Here is a 20,367-nt window from a genome sequence, read left to right on the forward strand (position 1 = left end):
TACTATTAACTTTAAAGTAAATGTGAAGAACCTTCTGGAGGAGAGGTTTCTAAGAATCTTTATATTCTCAGTTTTGTTTGCCTTGTATATTTCATTAAGGGAAAAAAATATTAGTGCAGAAATGTTCTTCCTCGTCTTACATTTCCCTTCATTCACTTCACGCACTAAGTTCTTCCTTCCTTTCTTCCTTTCTCCATCTGCTGATACTCAGGGACAATTATATGCCCTAAAAGCATTCCTACTGAATTTATATGAGAAAAAAATTATCCTTATGATATGGTTGATTTCATAGCCATATGTGTCTGAAGATAGTCCCAATTACTCTTCCTACAGTGATTTTTAATTAAAAGACTTCAAAAATGCTTGATTGAGCTAATTGCATTCATAATTGGCACTTAATGAATCAGAACTAAGCATTCTAAATTCAATTTTTTAACACTGTCCTCAAAAGCTATTTTTGATCATGCTTCAGACAGGAGGATAAAGTACTGCAGAGCAAACTCTCCATAATGCTGTGACCTATTTAGATATTTCTTGCTCTATAATTGATTTATATCTCAGGTGACCCTAGGTATTATTGATTGTTAGGGTGTCTGTCTCTGTTTTTCCTGCCCTGCTCAGAATTGAGCTACCATGTCATTCACTGAAGGATGTTAGTTCCATGTTTCAGATACTTCCTGTAATGTTGCAAAGCAATTTTCACCAGTTTAAATGTATCTGTTGCCTTCTCTCAGCTGCACATTAAGTTACCTTGAATTGCGAGATGGTGCCGACGCCAATTCACCAGTAATCGCCAAGCTTTGTGGGAATTCTTTACCAGGCATTCAAAGGTCATCCGGTTCTATCTTATATATGCGATTTCGTTCAGACAGTATAGACCCACACACTGGATTCAATGTCAAGTATTCAAGAGGTAAAATGAAAAAAATAACAATACCCAGCATTTTTACTGATCCAAAATCCTTAAATGAAAAACTGGAATGCATATGATCATTTCACTGATCAGACTCTTTCTTTGCAGCTGTTTGTGGTGGAACACTGATGGGACAAAACGGAGTCATTGAAAGTGTCGGATTCCCTGATCTCCACTATCCAGACAATTTGCTGTGTGAATGGTTTCTCCGTGGACCTGTGGGGCATTTTCTCACCATTCGCTTTGAAGCACTAGATATCCAGAACTCATCTGAGTGTGGATATGACTACCTGGAAATTCGAGAACAGTATGCGTCAGGTCTGTGAAACCATGTCATTACTCTTTCTTCCTTGCATTTGCAGGGAACTAACAGTCTGATATGATTTTCTGCTAAAGTGATTACAATTCTGAGTAGGCATGGCTGTCCTTGTGAGCAGGCAACTGAGGCAGAACTTCAGAATCCTCTCTGTGCTATCCCTCACCTCACCCCACCCCATCCCAGAACCTATCGGTCACTACTAAGGCTTATCAAATCTGTCAATTTCAGTGTTTTTAAATTTCTGGCTTTTTCAGTCTTAGGTTTGGCCCTCTGTATTTTCACATCAGTTGTTTGTTTGTTTGCTTGAAAAGTCCTAATAAGAAATGGCATTAGTTGTAGTAGTAGTAGTACTAGTAGTAGTAGTATACCGCCCTTCATCTGAAGATCTTAGGGCAGTTCACGGCATAAAAACACAAACTAAAAACACAAAATACACAATAAACCAAAAACAAACCAATAACCCCCCACCTCCCACAAACACATATAAAATAACTTAAAATGTTAATCAGCCAAAGGCCTGGTTGAAGTGGAGCGTTTTCACCTGGCACCTAAATGAAGATGCCAGGCAAGCCTCCCTAGGGAAAGCATTTCACAAATGGGGAGCCACTGCAGAGGCTAAAGGTAAAGGCAAAGGGACCCCTGACCATTAGGTCCAGTCGCGGACGACTCTGGGGTTGAAGCGCTCATCTCACTTTACTGGCCGAGGGAGCCGGCGTACAGCTTCTGGGTCATGTGGCCAGCATGACTAAGCCACTTCTGGTGAACCAGAGCAGCGCACAGAAACGCCGTTTACCTTCCTGCTGGAGTGGTACCTATTTATCTACTTGCACTTTTTGGGGTGCTTTCGAACTGCTAGGTTGGTAGGAACAGGGACCGAACAACGGGAGCTCACCCCGTCACGGGGATTCGAACCACCAACCTTCTGATCGGCAAGCCCTAGGCTCTGTGGTTTAGCCCACAGCGCCACCTGCATCCCGCACTGCAGAGGCTAGAGTGTCTCTATTTTCTGAGGAATGTTAGAGGCCTCTGGACCTCTCATGGAGGAGGCACATGAAGATGGGTCTCAGATGGTGGTGGTGAAGGAAAGCATTTTAGTGCAAATTTCTCCTAATGGACATATTTTAGTATGCAGTTTTGGCTAATATACACAGAATACTAGTAGAATGCAAATAAATATAAATAAATACAATGACTGGAACACAGGAAGCTATCTTACATTGAGTCAGACCACTGATCTATCCAGCTCTGCACTGTCTACACAGACAGACAATGTTTCTCCAACACTTCAGGCAGGGGTCTCTCCCAGCCATGCCTGGAAATGCAAGCGATCAAACCTGAGACCCTCAGATCAGATGCTCACCCTCTTTATTAACTTCTGTTTCTCTTCCTCTCTCTAATTACCTAGGGGATTTATTAGGTAAATACTGTGGTGCTAGTATACCCAGTGCATTGGACACCTCCAGCAACTTGGCTTACATCAAGTTTGCCTCTGATGGATCCATCAATGCTCCAGGCTTCAGACTACATTTTTCTGCTAGTGTTGAAGGTGAGCTGCAAAAACAGTGTGGTTTCCATTGCATATGTTGCCTTTTGACTATTGCTTATTGCATGCCATTGGGGTTGTCCTCTTCTAGTCCAGCTGCTATTGGCAGATCTTTTTTCAAGTCGAAGGTACAGTGTAAGATATTCTGATTTTAGTTTCTGCCTTAATTATGAATCAAGACAAAATATGGTAAACAAGGCAACCATTGCAGATACCTGAGTGTTTCCTTTGTTTGACCTTTCCTCAGAATCACTATACATTTTATTTTGCTCTCCCAGAAAACATCAGTTCAGACTGCCTATTATTTGTGTCGTTCCAGAGTGTGGAGGTGATCTCCGCGGCACTGTTGGGACATTTACATCCCCCAACTATCCAAATTCTGCCCTGCACAAATTAAAATGCGAATGGAGAATCATGGTGCCATTGGGACGCCGGGTCACCCTTACCATTCACGACATGACTTTTGGACTCTACCAGAACTGTAGTTCGAATTATGTGGCTGTAAGTGTGGGGGAAAGGGTTATTTATACTACTGTGGAATATGGAAACGGCATAGCAAAGTTAAATTGAGTACAAAAACAGGACAATGGAAATTAAAACACACCTAGCTTTTTAGGAATGACTAGTGGTGGCTGGTTCTCATTGGGACTGATAGGGCAGAGGGCAGGAAGATCAACATTAGGTAGCGCTAGAGCCAATGACAGGCAAAGGCAACTGTTTTTGTCCCCATCTTCCTCCTCCCTGCTAAGTTCTGTAAAGCCCAGCAAAGAGAGGGGCAAGCTAGCTGGCAGTGCTGCCCCCTGATTGGCTGTAAGTAGGAAAGCAGGAAGGTGGGGGCTGACTGAGGACAGGCTGAGGTTAGTGTGGCAATGCCCCCTTTATCCAAATAGAACTTCCAGTGCAAATAATACAGATGCATTTAAAACACAGGGAAGTTGGGCTTACCAAACCTAATCCACTCCCTGATATCCCTAATACCTCCATGGCAGGAATTCCTTGCTTTGCTATGATCAGTGTTGCTATGACTAGCATGCTTGCCCACTGGTACATTGTCGAAGTCCCACATCATACAAAGGTTTGGGCTAAGGCAGGCTGCAGCAGCAGCAGAAGAAGAGGTGGAATATCCGGTCCTGAGTGCAACCTCCTCCTCCCTGTGATGTCTTGACTGCAATGATTTGGCAATCTTGACTGAAGAGCTTGGAAAGGGACTCTGTGGCAATGCACATGTCCTTTATATACAAAGTCCCCAGTTCAGACCTGAGCATCTCCAGGTGGACCTGAGAAAGACCCCTGTCTTCTGAAAGCCTCTGCCACTCCTTGTCAAGACAATACTGAACCGGATGGACCAATAGGCTGACTCAGTGTAAGGCAGCTTCTGACTCCCCCCTTCATGTTTCAAAGCAGATTTGTTCAAGAATTTCAATCGGGGTTTGAGGCATGTTGATGGCCATACTACACTTAGAAGAGGACGCGGGTGGCGTTGTGGGTAAAACCTCAGTGCCTAGGACTTGCCGATCGTATGGTTGGCGGTTCGAATCCCCGCGGTGGGGTGAGCTCCCATCTTCGGTCCCAGCTCCTGCCCACCTAGCAGTTCGAAAGCACCCCTAAGTGCAAGTAGATAAATAGGTACCGCTTTATAGCGGGAAGGTAAACGGCGTTTCCGTGTGCTGCGCTGGTGCTGGCTCGCCAGAGCAGCTTCGTCACGCTGGCCACGTGACCCGGAAGTGTCTGCGGACAGCGCTGGCCCCCGGCCTCTTAAGCGAGATGAGCACACAACCCCAGAGTCTGTCACGACTGGCCCGTATGGGCAGGGGTACATTTACCTTTACCTTACACTTAGAAGAAAGCCTTTTCTAAAGGTATGCTTGTTAATGTTATTCTCTATTTGGCAAGTAGGTTCACAATGGCTTTGGTGAAAACGCACCTCGACTCTCCACGCTGTGTGGTTTGGTGGCTCCAGGGACTCAGGTGAAATCCTCTGGAAACAAGATAACCGTCGTCATGGTAAAAAGTCACGATGGTTTTGAGGCAAGCTTCAGAATTACATATGCTTCTGATGAAGAAGCAGGTAATAGAACATTGGGTGGGGGGGGTTGTTTTATTTTTGCAACTTAACACTGACAAAAAGAATTAATATAAAGTCTGTTTAGCAGCTTTCTTATAACATCATATTTCTCTTTAAACTGTTCCACTAATACAGTTCTCTGCTTGCATCTCTAACATGCAAGTAGAAGAACTGGAGGTGAGGAGTAAAGGAAAGATTCTGTCTGATTTTTGACCTGCCCAATGAGTTGTCTAATCAGGGCCTGCCCTATTGTTAGAAAAAGTGAAGTGGCCGCCTTGGGTCCCTGATTTTGAATGTCATGAAAAGTGCCAAATTCTAGTTATTTAACTTATTATTATTACATTTTTATTCTCAAGAACAGGTACTCATGGGATTTTCTGCCTCAGATGCCGAAATAACACAACCAGCCTTGGATATTATGTACTTTGCAGTGCAGATTCATTTGCTTTTCAGCCTCAAGCAGTGAAATGTCTTGGACCAGCCCTATGTCTAATACTGTGGTAGTCAATGCAACTTCTGCGATATGTTGCCAGACTACAATTCCCATCAGTGTTGACCTCTGACCTTACAGGTTGGTCTGATGGGGGTTGGATCCAGCAACGTCAGAAGGGCACCACCTTGGCTACCTGTGGTGGCTGGGCCACTACTTCTGTGAAATAGACTTTTTCAGTGGTAGACTAGTACCAGTATCAACAGTGGAATGTGGAAGATTATCTTCGGCTGGTCATTGTCTCTTCATTTAACTCATCTCATACGATTGTTGTGAGAAAAAGTTGGGAAGGAAAGAACCATGTACACCACCTTGACCTCCTTGGAAGAAAGGTGGGCTGTGAATGTAATAAATAGGTAAATAATGAAATGTTGCCTTACTGTTCCAAATGGTGTTGTTTTTTCCCAGTGTGTGGCAGCCATCTGCTCAGTTCAGGTGGTGGGAATCTCACTTCTCCTGGTTATGATGGCACCAGCAATTATGCAAACAACCTGAACTGTGAGTGGGTCATCCAAAATCCGCAGTCATCCATCACAACTCTTTACCTTCTCTTTGGAGATTTCCACTTGGAGCAGCACATCAATTGCCAGAACGACTACTTAGAAATCCGGAGAGGTAATTTACAGCTTCCTGTAACCAGTAAATAAATAAGAAAGCAATTCTAGTGGGGAGCAGGTGTCAGTTTGCATTTCTTAGTGCAGAAAGTATTAGTCTGATGTGTAGAGATCTTTCCTATTCTAATTAATTCAAGAGGGTTCTGAAAGCTTCTTAAAGCTTCTCTGTGTGAAAGAAAGAAGCAGAAGGTTCATGATGTTTGTGTTATACCTTCAGAGAAGCTGAGCCCAGCTGGCTTAAACTGGTTTTCTTACCTCTTCTGTCAAGGTCATGCTGACTGTACAAGTAGGGTCAGAAGGAGCCTGGGTTTCACTTTCTGTTTCCATCTCTCTTCCTTCTGGTGTGGTGTTTTGTACATAGTATGCCTAGTGTTAAGGTTTAGACTTATTATAAGTTATTGTAAGTTTAAGTTAAGTCTGCTGCAACTTGATTTCTTACTGACAGTGCCAATCCTGAGTATATTGGATTTGTGATTATGTTCATTTGCCTTCAATAGCAGTAAAGCTCTGCTGGTCTATTTTTTTGGGAATCCTGCAATGTGCTTAAGTTGTTACTCTGCTAACTATACATTGAAATCTACTCTGGATCAATATTGAGTAGAATTTCATGACGGGCAGCAGGAGAATAGTTGTGGTGAATGAACAGTCAAATCCGAAGCTCTACTGGGCTCCTGTCAGCAGGGTGAAAGGTGACTGTGGTGGGATTTTGAGTGTTCCCTGTTGTTATTCCTTTATTTTGCTTTGTTCCTATTCCCTCCCCCCTCAAGGTAAGTGTTGTAGGGATGGAAATGCATTAGGTCCAGTCATAGCTGTCAACTTTTCCCTTTTCTTGCGAGGAATCCTATTTGGAATAAGGGAATTTCCCTTTTAAAAAGGGAAACGTTGACAGCTAAGGGTCCAGTTGATCCCAAGCTGCCCTTGGAATGCCTCCTTTTACCCTCTCTTATTCCGTAATTCATTTTATTCATCAGACTATAACAAAATATCAGTTTTCCCTAGCCAGAGAGGGCCAAATGGTGCAATCGTGCATACATCCTTAAACTGTGAATAAACCATGGTTGTCAATTAATAATAGGGACATTGGTTCAAGAAGCCAAGGTACTGCAACAACTTTGTATATTTGCTTGTTTTGAGGGAGCCAAGTTTAGCTGGTTTTAGATATTTCATAGCACCATGTTTCTATTTAGGGGATTCTGATGGAGAGCTCTTATACCGACTATGTGGCCACAGCCCACCTCAGCATCCACTGCTAATAGCAGCTCCTCAGACCTGGATACAATTTTTGAGCAACGATCAAAATACAGACAAGGGATTCTTCATCTACTATGGATCTCTGGGTAAGTTTCACGTTACTTTTACTGCGTATGGTGATTGTAACAGGTTGTACTGAAGGTGCAAAGCAAACACCTGTTTTCTATTAATAAACCATGACGTGAACCCAATAGTTTTGCTTAACCATGGTTTGTTTGGACATCCCATCCCAAATGTTTGTTGCTGTACAAATGCACATACCATGTTTGCTCATCTGTGAAATGGCTTGTGGCTTGTGAAAAGATATGGTTAAAACAAACAATGGCTTCTTGTTATATGTGAATGCAAGCAGTGCAGGTGAAGTGTTTCCCCCCACCCAATGAAACCACCTAGGAACTGGCATGTCTGCGTTTTCTATGAGCCAATGAGCAGAGCTTCTTCAAATATCTCAAATTTTATTTCAGCCTGTGGTGGTGTGATGGAAGGTGAAAGTGGAATTATCTCAAGCCCTAACTACCCGGCACCTTACAATAGTTCTAGCCATTGCTCCTGGCTCTTGGTAGCACCAGAGGGACATACCATCAATGTGAGTAAGGCTTTTCTCATCAGCTTATAATGAAATAAATGGATGCATTTTTTTATCCATAAGAACAAGGTGACTTTTACATGAAGTACTCTAAGTGAGAGTATGGGTGTCATCCTGCCTCAGACCACCCACTTGACTCCTTCCAAGACCCTCTGACCTTTCTAATATTTGTTGTATATTTTTTAAATGGTCTGTTGTTCATTTTTTGCAATGCTTGTGTGTGTGTGTTTTTGTCTGTTTTATTTGTTTGAGGGGAGTGTAGGTGTTTTGCCTGTTTTGGGGGGAGGGGCATGCTGAGCATCACCAAATGGGTACATTTTGGTGTGCACAACAATATGTTTCCCAATACGTTCACCAAAAATGCTGGGTTCCCCTGCACTAAGCTGCATTCATCTCACCAGCAAATACCTGCAGCTCAGTAAAATTCTCTTTTTTCCATTTGCCTGGGATTTGAAAAACAGGAGGCTGTTAAACACCTTGGAAGCTACAATAAAAGGTTGGTGGGTTGTGTTTGGCTTGGTTCTGTTTAGCACTTCCTCCTAAATAAAAAAGAAAGTAAGACAAGTAAGTGAACTGAGCACATTATGATGTCTGTTATGCTGGAGTAAAAATGAGGACAAATAGATTATTTTATCATATTAAGCTATTTCTATTAGAGCTTTTAGCAGACTGAGATAGCTCTGTTTCTGATGCATTTTTGCAAATACTATTCTATGTTCACGGTCATCTCTTATTGCTCTCCCACAGCTTACTTTTGTGGACTTTGAAATTGAAAATCACAGGACCTGTAGATGGGACTCAGTCACCATTCTGAATGGTGGATCTCCGAGTTCTCCTGTCATTGGACGATACTGTGGAACTTCATCACCAGGCACCATTCAGTCAGGCTCCAATCAGTTATTAATAAACTTCAATTCCGACCACTCAGTGCAGGGAGATGGTTTCTATGCAACATGGACTGCAGACTCTTTAGGTAAGCAGGAAACCATTATAAATTCCTTCCTTCAAATGCATAGCATTGAATGTTGTGAAATAGGACTCCCCACCGCCCTCCATTTCTGGATATGGTAGTGGACAGTGAAATGTCTCCATTGCTGAAATGAAGAACAATTTTAATGAAGTTTGATAGAGATAAAATGCGTGTATACCATGTAAAAAATAGCTCCATCTTCCACCTGATTGTCTTAGGGCCCATTTTCATGATCTGCATCAGTGTGGTAAATGCTCCTTAAGCTATTGTTGAGATCTTGGCACAGAGACAGGGAGAGCTGAGTGAAAGCAAGTGATACATGCAAACTCTTTGTGAATTGCCTGTTAGTAGACCGCTGCACGCAGTCAAGAAAGATACAGTGGTACCTCGGGTTACATACACTTCAGGTTACAGACTCCACTAACCCAGAAATAGTACCTCGGGTTAAGAACTTTGCTTCAGGATGAGAACAGAAATTGTGCTCCGGTGGCACGGCAGCAGCAGGAGGCCCCATTAGCTAAAGTGGTGCTTCAGGTTAAGAACAGTTTCAGGTTAAGAACGGACCTCTGGAACGAATTAAGTACTTAACCCAAGGTACCACTGTACTCTGATATGGGGACTTATTAATAATACACTTTTCAGAGTGTGCTTCATAAGTCATACATGACTGCTTTTGGTTACAAATGGTTGGGAAAGTAGAGAGCTGCCTTGGACCATTGGTTCATCTAATTTTGTATTCCGCATTAAATGGCAGCAGCTCTTCGAGGTTTCAGAAAGCTCCACCTGAAGATGCTAGGGACTGAACCTCAGACTTACTGTATGAAAAGCATGCGCTCTGCCACTGAGTGATGGTCCTACCTCCAACAGTCAGCAGAAGAAGCCACTGCCATCTGACCATGAATCCATACCTTTTCACCAGGAAAAGATTGCGCAATGTGATCTTCCATCCAGATGCATGCATGCATTTTTGACTCATTCTATAACCCTCTGTCATTTTTGCAGGATGTGGGGGCATCCTTCATTCTGAAAATGGCACCATCCATTCTCCCCACTGGCCCCAGGACTTTCCTAGTAACATTAGGTGCTCGTGGACAATAATTACCCATGAAAGCAAACATTTGGAGATAACCTTCAGTGAGAATTTCCAGATTCCAGATAGCTACGGGCAGTGTCAGAGCAGTTATGTGAAGGTAAGTAAATATGTTTTGTCAATATTATGGACTATGGTAAGTTTAAGTATAGTTCACTAGCCAAGCAGTTTTAGGCTGGTGAAGCAGGTCTAAGGATTGAGTTGCAGGTAAGTAGAAGTACTGACTCCGTAAAGCACCCCACTTCCATGCTGAGGAGGCTTCTGTGGTGAATTTTCCTGTCTGCCCACAGATGTCCCACTCCGGAGGTGGACAGGTAGGTCCACAACATCCAATGGCCCCTTGGCAGCCCTCCCAGGGTGCTTAGAATTGGTCCCTAAGCAAGGGTCTTTTTGGAAAAACAAGGCCAAGTTGTTCGCATTTTATACGGAAAATAATGACAGAAAAACACCCCAATCTGTGCCTGCTTTTACATAAATTGATATGCACTCTGTATCAGAAAACCTGTTTCTTTAATGTTGTTTTCATCAAATACCTGAAAATGTTCAGGAATAACAAAATAATAATGTAAACTTCCTTGGCTGTTAAAGATCTGCTTCACTGGAAGACACTTGAAGAGAAGGGGATGTTTGGCATTCCTTAGAGCCTAATAGTTTTCTAAAGAATTTGGCAGATGTTGTGTGTTGTTGTTCCCAGACTGTGCAAAAGCACACAACTCCCACTTGTTCATAAAGGGCAGGCATAATTTATCATCGTGTAGGAAGACATAAGTGGCTGGGTTACTGCTCAAAGAGGGCCAAGATGGCATATATTTATAGAAGCAATGGGAATATACCTTGGCCGATTTAGAGATCACGTTTCAGCCTACTGAATGGGATAGAGTTTGAAAATGTTGACTGAAATATGCTTTTGTGCACAAGAGATCCTTGGTGGGGGGTTCAGAAATCAGAAAGGATTTGCCCACTGTGGCTCTTTGGGTGAAGCATTCAATGTGCCATTAAAGAAAGCGATTTGATGCCTTTCCTTTTGAAAATAGAAGCTGTTGCAAACACATAAGAGCTGTACTAGGCCTTTGGGAACATGAGTCCAGGTTTTCCAGGTGTCTTCACCAGCAACACCTGTGTATTAATAACCATGCTCAGCATAGTTTGAACTTGTTGACCTTAATGGATTTTAATGTTTTCTCCCAGAATGAAAAGCTCACCCAAGCAGGGTTAGATTGAAGAATGAATTAATGCTAAGCACACTGTTAATTCCATCTCACCTCCCTGGTCTACGTTTGAGGCTGCATTTGAACATTGATAGATGATCTCAGGTGTTTCTTCCTCAGTTATGCACATAGGAAAGAGTTTTCTTTCCTAAAATATATTAGCAGCCTGAAACTGACACTAGCAGGTAAAGTAAGGAAATACGGTACCAGCGAGTACACTGAGCTTTGAGACTTAACACTGCCATTATAGAGTTAACAATTAGATTTCCTCCTAATTGTTTCCCCACCACCACCATTCACATTTTGAAACCTGGTGCTACAATCAGGGTTTGTGTCTTGTGACAACTGAGAATGGGTGTTTTTATTATATGAGTCTGTATGAGTCTAACATCCTACTGTTTTGCTGGCCTGTATGGTAAAACCTGGCGTGCTCTGATCCATGGGGTCACGAAGAGTGGGACACAACTAAACGACTAAACAACAACAACAATGGTAAAACCAGGATTGCCATAAACTGTTTGGAGCTGGTGTAAAATGAAAATCCACACAAGGCCTTATTTAGATGTTCAAAAAAGAGTAACCCTTTCCCCCAGGTGTTGAGAGGACGTGATAATGAACAGGAAGATGCAGTATTAGCTGTTGGGTGTGGAAATTCAGCTCCCGGACCTATTGTTGCACCAGGAAATATGATGACAGTAGTGTTTCAGTCACAGGACACCCCAGGACGTGGCTTTTCTGCATCTTTTATAAGCAGTAAGTAAATCAATCAATATCAATCAACCTCTTTATTATGGTCAATGGTCAGCATTAGAAAAAAGAAACTTCGTAAAATATATGAAATAAATCCAAGCAAAACAAAATAGAGAGCCATAGCAATAAAATTACTAATAACTGTATTGTACTATAAAATGCCAGGCACAGAATAGAAAGCAAAATTACAAATATGCTAAAATAAGTCCTTGGAGAGTTTTATATTCAGCAGCACAATATTTAGCCTTCCTGGAAGAGGTAGATGCATTCTGGTCTTAAAGAAGTAAAATGCGGTAAATAATTCTGAATCCGAGGATTGCTGTGATGATCTGCATCGGAAGATCATCTATATTGGAGGTGTAGCTTAGGTGCTTGCATACCTGGATTGGAAACTGATTAGGATGTAGGCCTCTATGTTGTTGGCACTGTTTATTGGGAGGTTAATTCAAACTGTGTCAGTACAGTGGCATCACAAATGCAGAGGATAGGAATACTGTAAAGGACCTCCCTTTCTCCACAGAGGCTCCATTTGTGGCAGTGTACTGGGATACTAACCAAATCTGATAAGCATGATACAGTGATGCAAACTGATGGCACAATGGACCCATACCCCAGGGTATGCGTGGGGTGGAGATATAAGTTCAGTTGTAGCTACGCCACATCACATTGCAAGTGGAGGCTTACAAGAGTAAATCCTCTTTTATAGAAAATATTATTTACACACAGACAACTAAATGTCTCAAGGAGAACAGTTCTGGTTTTGCACACTTTCTCATTTGCTGGTTGTCTATATGCAGGAATTATCTTATTTTGCTGTAGAGGAATATACAGACACATGAGACCCCACCTGAGGTTTGAAGTGGGAACTAAGATCTTAGATGAATTGGAATGAGAAACAAATGTCTTGGTTCTATTTTTTTAAAAAAATACTAACAATAATCATTAATTGCTTGTAAATCAACTTAAGCATTCATTTGGATGGGTAGAGGATAAATAATAAAACTAAACTGACATATTTTAATTTTTTGTTTGACTTTAATACCTTTCCAGAGCATGCACTGAGACATTTTATAGGCTGCAAAAAGTGGAAAGTATTTTACATGTCCTTACCATTTTGATCTTATACCCAGAAATCACATGGAGATAATTGATTTTGAATTTTTTCAATAGCAGCAGACTATGTTTCTTTGTTTACATGCAGGGTGTGGAGCGAACTTCACTGCGCCATCAGGTCGAATAGCCTCTCCTAACTTTCCCCATCAATATGACAACAACATGAATTGCAATTATATCATTGATGTGGAACCACAGTCCATTGTCATCCTACGTTTCCATACGTTTGGTTTGCAATGTAAGTGACAGAAATGTTAATCCTTTCACCTTGGTATTTACCAAATTGTGAAAACGTTCCCTCTGGAAGAATGAATGTGTCTAAAGGCGTATTCTGAGCAGGTATCAGCTCCTGGAAATCTTGGGCACTTGCTGCAGTGCTTTCCCAGCAGCACAGCACAGCACAGCTCATTGGCCCAGATGTCTGTCCTTGGCCCACGCATTGAGAAGGCACATCTGGAGTCGCCACACTGATGCATCAGATTTCCCTACTCACATATACCTTATTTAAGGCAGTGTGGAAAATGAAAACTGGGGTGCAATTCTAGATGAAGAGGATTTCAGAAGCATCCATAAAGTAAGAAGAAATTCATCAGCAAGTAGTTACTTCCGTAAAGCATTACAGGAACAGTAAAGGAGTCACTTAGAAGATTAGTGTTCCTATTTATCTTTTATGAGGCCTCCAAGACCAGCTGTCTCTAAACAAACGGTTTCATTCGTTATCTGTGTTTGCAAGGATGTATTATAGCTCAAAAGTGTTCTCGGCTCACTCTAACCAGAAGGATACAGAACACACTGTATCACAAATATTTAGTTGAAATCGAGCACACAAGGAGTGGGAGATGATTCCTAAGAGATGATTCACTCATCTTGGCATGTGCTTGTATTTTGGAAATCAGAAACAACTGTACCATTGTGCTGGCTTGTGCCACTCCAGATTATTACTTTTTGGCTAGCTTCTTGTTTACTACAAAACAAGAAACAAAACTGCAGTCCTGCAGCAGGCAAGAATGTCACCTATCAGTTATAGCATGATCCACTTTAGGGTTTCTTGATATATAGAAAATAACCTGTAACCAAGCAGTTTGAAAAAGAGATCAGTTGTGAGAGAAAGGAAATTTGAAATATATATGGGACACTCTCTCTCTCTCTCTCTCTCTCTCTCTATATATATATATATACACCGTATTTTTCGCTCTTTAAGACGCACCAGACCACAAGACGCACCTAGTATTTGGAGGAGGAAAACAAAAAAAAAAAATTCTGAATCTCAGAAGCCAGAACAGCAAGAGGGATCGCTGCGCAGTGAAAGCAGCAATCCCTCTTGCTGTTCTGGCTTCTGGGATAGCTGCGCAGCCTGCATTCGCTCCATAAGATGCACACACATTTCCCCTTACTTTTTAGGAGGGAAAAAGTGAGTTTTATAGAGCAAAAAATACGGTGTGTGTGTGTGTGTATATATATATATATATATGGTTTTGGTGTCCTCGGGTGTCTTCCCGTGTAAAAGTTGGGGTGTCTAGGCGACGTTTCGACGAGGTCTCACTCGTCATCTTCAGGCTGGTGCTTTCGGCTTCTTGTTACTGGAACAGAGCGGGATCTCAATGTTTGAGTTCCTATAAATACTGTAGAGGGGGTGTGGTGTCTAGCCTCCAATGTTCTGGGCAGAGAGGAAGTTCCCAGGCTAGTGTGCCTTTTCTTCTTTTGTTCCTTAATTACTTGAGAGATACCTTGAGTGATTTCTTGAGTGATATCCTGAGTACCACTTAGGTGGGTCATTAGGTGTGGATTAGTTGCTAAAGTCTTTGTGTCTTGACCTCTTGAACTTTGCCATAAACACAATATCAAAACAGCCTTTTGCACCAACCAAAAAATAGCCAATATCCTCAGAAACCCCAAGGATAAAATCCAGTTGGAAAACCAAGGGATCTATGAAATACCCTGCAAAGTCTGCCCAGCCACGTACATTGGACAAACAAACAGACGAATAAATGCACGTATCGCAGAACACAAGAATGCCGTCAAAAAAGAAGAAAAAACTTCCTCTCTTTTCCAACACATGAAAGAAACAGGACACGAAATTAATTTTGCAGATTCCAAATTGCTCTTTAACACGGAACATCACCACAAGAGAATAATCATGGAAGCCATCGAGATAGAGAAACACCCTCACAACATGAACAAGCGTGACGACACATCCCGCTTGCCAGACATCTGGAAATTAGCCCTCCCCACAAAAACTGACACCAGATCCAGAGGCACACAGAACGCCAACACCAATCAACCACACCAGACCCAAACCCAGACCCTCTCCACAGATGAATTACTGACACCATCCAGTAGCCAATCCATGGTGGCACCTCCGGATGCTGCACCCCCCTGCAATCCCTACACAGATCTGGCTGACACAAGCCACAAAACAACAGCTCGCCCCTATACACGAAGCCAAGCCAAAGCACAACTAAGTGCAATACAGCCATCTTCTCAGGAAAACTCTTCACAAAGTTCAAGAGGTCAAGACACAAAGACTTTAGCAACTAATCCACACCTAATGACCCACCTAAGTGGTACTCAGGATATCACTCAAGAAATCACTCAAGGTATCTCTCAAGTAATTAAGGAACAAAAGAAGAAAAGGCACACTAGCCTGGGAACTTCCTCTCTGCCCAGAACATTGGAGGCTAGACACCACACCCCCTCTACAGTATTTATAGGAACTCAAACATTGAGATCCCGCTCTGTTCCAGTAACAAGAAGCCGAAAGCACCAGCCTGAAGATGACGAGTGAGACCTCGTCGAAACGTCGCCTAGACACCCCAACTTTTACACGGGAAGACACCCGAGGACACCAAAACCTGCATAATTATATATATATATATAATTCTCCTCTGATACTGTGTTTGATTTTCTCTTCCTTAAATTAAATGAAGGAGAAGATCTACCTGTCTTTGCCTCTGACTCCATTCACTTTTTCCTCTGCCTCCATTCACTTTTTCCTCTGCCTCCGCCCACCATTGGCAGGTGCCCCCCTGAAGATTTCCCATTAGGCTGAAAAGGTTTCCCGCTCCTGCTCCACAAGTAGTGTCCTAGTTTGGTCTCTATGATGGGGTAAATTGGCTAAAAAAAGTACTTAGAGGGTGGGTAAACAGTTCCACAAAATATTGATGAACCGTTCTAAATTTTTATGCCGTGCAGCTCATAATGCCTTAGGAGATTGTGCTTATGATGGAGTGAAGGTCTTCAGAGGGGACAGAGCTGGCCCTTACCCCGAAGAAACGTTTTGTGGCAATGAAATCCCTCAACCTATCAGCATCGTTGGATCCACACTGTTGAATTTCTACACAGATTCTCATACTGTTGGCGTCGGATTTCTGGCCACTTATGCTGCAATCCGTGAGTAGCAACACATTGTTGGTGGGAACAACATGTGTTTCTATGCATCAGGCAACGAAATGATGCTCTGGAAGAAGACCTAACTATCCCTTGACTTTCTGGGTTCCTCCAAATTTGAAAAACAAACAAGACACCAACCAATGCAAACCTCACCCATTTTCAGAACCACTGCTTAGAGAACAATTTGATCTAGGGGCCAAGGGTTACATCCATGTAACCCGTATGGGCATCTGTAGTCTAAGGATGCTATCCAACTAATGCATCCCATCAAACTGTGCAAGAATATGCATTTGCCCAATAAAACTTCTCCCTTTTCCTCATGTGAATGCCCTGTGCTCTTCCCACAAATCTGCTCCATAAGGCTAGGGTAACCCCTGGAACAGATTTAGGGGACACTCGAGAGAAGAGAGGGAGAAGTTCCATTGCTCAAATAGAAATCTTTGCACTGATGTAGCCCATTAGTTGGATATCACCCTATGAATGCTTGTTGCGAAGCATCCCCTTCTGTGATCACCGTGGCTTAGCTACAGGTAAGTAAGCTTAGGATTTGATCCTTAGTTTCAGAGTTAACTGTGACATATATCACACACAAAGCACTCCTCCTGTTTTCAGAAATAATTGTCATAAAACGCTCAGGATTAGCCAATGCCAAATAAACAATTCAAGGCCATCTGTTTTCATTGTGTATATCCCACTGGCAATGAAGCAAATGACCCTGAATGCAATGCTGTGTTTTTAACATTTGCATGATTCAAGGTTCAGTGTCAGAATGGGATTCTAGCAAGCAGTTTGCAAAACAATTTCTCCTGTGGCACTGAAATGGTGGAATCTGGAATGGAGAAATCCATGTGCACACATTCAGCATAAATCTGTAGTCAGCTGTACATTAATCTCATTTGGGTCTCATAAGAAAGCCCCTATGAACACTTTAGTTCTATTACATATGAATTTATTTTGCAAAGATCACATAGTGCAATATTCTCAAAGGCAAACTATCCAATGCCCATGGGATTGAGCTAATGGAAGTGTCTAGTCCAGTATAAAATATTCTAGGCAGGGAAGAAACTAAACCCTCATCCTTTGGATATGAGAGTGGCTTCTGAGACAAAGAAAATAACTAGGTCCCAGCTACCTCACAGACCTTGACATTGGAAAACTTTTTTTTTAAAGACTTAATCAAACTTTATGCCGATAACAAGTATGTGAACCTCATTTTTTGTACCGGGTAGTATGTTCCCCTCCTTGCCATAGCCTTGAGAAATAGCTATTTGCCTCAAAGCATGAAATCAAGTATCATTGTTTGAAATGAGTCATCCTGAGAGCTACTGGCTAGACGGAATACCATTGAAGGATGACAATGTTAATTTACTTGTGAAAGAGGCCTTCATAACTCACTCAAATTGGCTGCTGCCACCTGACCTTTGACTCCTGACATTTGTGAAGTATGACTAGTAGCTTTTTATTGGCTTTTTGGCCCATGCAAAACACATTCTAGCCATGAACATTCTGTTTCCTTCTAGCTTCATCCTTCACAAAAGACAAAAGGGGGAAGAAGAGAGAAGCTTTTCTCTCCTTGCGTACCATAAGCACTGCTTTTTTAAAACCTCTTGTGCTTTTGTCTCTTATTTGTCAACAGTCCAAAGGGCAGTGCTCGATAGACGCCACCCTACCATAGCTGAAAATGAGGAATGGGAGCCTAGGCATTCATTGCCTGTTAAAGAATTTGCTTTGCAATGCTAGTGGTTGCTGTGATGACTAGTCCTTTAGAAGCTTGGACAGCAGTGGGCTTGGGCGATTTGTCAAGAGAGAGCCCAGAGTGGTTGACTGCCAAATGGAAGACTATAAAACAGAGCACAATGGTGGTCACAGATGGTTTTGCAGAGAGCTGTGAACCAGAGGACAAAGACTGAGCCACCTCTCAGACTCCCAATGGCATCCATAATGGAGAATAAAAATAAGAATGTACTGTGGCTTCTGCCGCTGCAAATTCTTCAGTAGATCTTAAAGCGGGCATTAACTTTCACCCTGAGGGAGCCATGCAGCAATTACAGAGCCACTCAATCACACTCCACCTCCAAAAAGTTGGGATCTCCTACTGAATCCAACTGAAGGATTTAATGCATTTCAAAGCCTTTCCCATGCACCAGTGAAGTAATCAGGGACACAGGAAACAACCATCACTGTGGCTCAAATACCGTATTTTTTGCTCTATAAGACTCACTTTTTCCCTCCTAAAAAGTAAGGGGAAATGTGTGTGTGTCTTATGGAGTGAATGCAGGCTGCGCAGCTATCCCAGAAGTCAGAACAGCAAGAGGGATTGCTGCTTTCGCTGCGCAGCGATCCCTCTTGTTGTTCTGGCTTCTGAGATTCATAATAGTTTTTTTCTTGTTTTCCTCCTCCAAAAACTAGGTGCGTCTTATGGTCTGGTGCGTCTTATAGAGAAAAAATACGGCAATTAAAGAAACCTCATATATGAGCCTCTGTGGTCATCAGGAGAGGGCCTCTTTTGAACTGGGGCAGCCGCTCTGTGGAACTCTGTCTCAGGAGATCCAGTGAAAGCATTTTGCCACCTACCCTATGGCATTGTTGTTTGGGTAGGCCTTCAACCTCCAGGCTAAGTGCTCACTTTCTGCTGGTTCTTTTCTTTTTAAAAATGTAACTTTTATGAATTGTTGTGTTTTATCTGCATCTTCTGTTGTGCTTACCATTTTACTTTACTTTACTTTACCCATACTAGTATTTGTTGTATTAAATGGAGTACGCTGGTTTTTAACCATATAACAAATTATATATATACTAGAATGTATACCTCCATGTTGCCCTCCAGATATTGTTGGACTCCAAATCTGAAGGAGAAAATGAAAGGGATATTTGACCAGGTATCAACAAAATAGACCAGCGCTTACTGCATTTTAGTGAAGCCCTAGACCCAAAGTATGTATGGCAAAGAGGTTCTTTGACAGTAATGATAATCTTTTACCTTTCACTGCAGCTTGTGGTGACGTATTCAACAGCTCTCGGGGTACAGTCAGGAGCCCTACCCATTCATTTACTGAGTACCATCACAACATGAACTGTTCGTACTACATCACTGTCAGAAGCAACAAGATAGTGGCACTCAAGTATGTAAGCCAAGAGCACTTTTCATTTTATGATGAAAAAATCATGGTCTCTAGATTTGGTTTGGTTTGGTTTTAAACTGCTATAGTGACAGCAAACATGGGAATTGTTAGTGCTGTGGTACCTAAGACTGTGCGCACACTATATCTTTAAAGCATATTCAGGGTACATTCTTTCCCTCAAAGAATTCTGGGCACTGTGGTGCACCTCTCACAGAGCAACCCTTAACAAGCTACAGTTCCCAGAATGTGCTTTAAAGGTATGCAGTCAATCCCATGGAAGTTTACTTTCAAAATAGCTTAGCTGCACCCAGTGTGATTTGTTTCCAAATATACGTAGGACTGCAATTTTATGCAACTTTATTTGTAAGTCAGTGCCATTGAGTTCAGTGGGACTTATTTCTGAATAACCTTACATTGGATTGTGATTGTAGTTTTACCGTTAAGTGCTTTTTCTTCAGTCCAGAACCTTTCCCATAAAAAAAACAACACCCAAGAAAAGTCAGAATGCCACAGTGTTTGAATAGACCAGGTACTCTTCAGGTGCTGTGGACAAGAATGGATAAGAAATTTATTTTGATTTGCATTTTAATGTGCGTCCACCTAATTTGCACATCCCAGACCAATATGCAAACCAAAACTCAGTGAACCTTCGAACTTTGCACTTCCCTGAATTTCTGCGATGCACAGCACCAACCCAAAAGTGTGTGCAAAAATTGAATATCAGCGAAAAGTGCACAATTTTTGTATATAAGTGAAAGGAACATGCAAAAATACAGTACTGTAGGGAACATGGCTTGAAGAAAATGCATATTTTAGGTCCAAATGTATTTCATAGGATAAATATACAGGAAAACACGTACATTCTTTTTCTGTGTCTGTGTATTATGTAGACTGAATTTAAGATTGGAAAAATGAGGGACCGAGAGAAACCCAGTTTGACAGA

At 42.1% G+C, this 20,367-nt stretch overlaps 1 protein-coding gene across 2 annotated transcripts in view; it reads left to right on the top strand.

Moving 5' to 3' along the window:
* Window positions 1-20,367, top strand: part of CUBN (cubilin) — a 130,342-nt gene that overhangs the window by 95,273 nt on the left and 14,702 nt on the right. For both annotated transcript variants that reach the window (XM_083704489.1, XM_083704490.1), the window contains 14 exons: window positions 735-913; window positions 1,022-1,231; window positions 2,638-2,778; window positions 3,095-3,276; window positions 4,672-4,843; window positions 5,739-5,945; window positions 7,132-7,281; window positions 7,660-7,781; window positions 8,529-8,754; window positions 9,754-9,941; window positions 11,643-11,802; window positions 13,001-13,150; window positions 16,105-16,302; window positions 19,295-19,424. In XM_083704489.1, the coding sequence (XP_083560615.1) occupies window positions 735-913; window positions 1,022-1,231; window positions 2,638-2,778; window positions 3,095-3,276; window positions 4,672-4,843; window positions 5,739-5,945; window positions 7,132-7,281; window positions 7,660-7,781; window positions 8,529-8,754; window positions 9,754-9,941; window positions 11,643-11,802; window positions 13,001-13,150; window positions 16,105-16,302; window positions 19,295-19,424 (2,415 nt within the window). The remainder of the gene's footprint in view (window positions 1-734; window positions 914-1,021; window positions 1,232-2,637; window positions 2,779-3,094; window positions 3,277-4,671; window positions 4,844-5,738; window positions 5,946-7,131; window positions 7,282-7,659; window positions 7,782-8,528; window positions 8,755-9,753; window positions 9,942-11,642; window positions 11,803-13,000; window positions 13,151-16,104; window positions 16,303-19,294; window positions 19,425-20,367) is intronic.

This window comes from Podarcis gaigeae, assembly GCF_964106915.1.
Source record: "Podarcis gaigeae genome assembly, chromosome: 12".
Lineage (NCBI taxonomy): Eukaryota > Metazoa > Chordata > Lepidosauria > Squamata > Lacertidae > Podarcis > Podarcis gaigeae.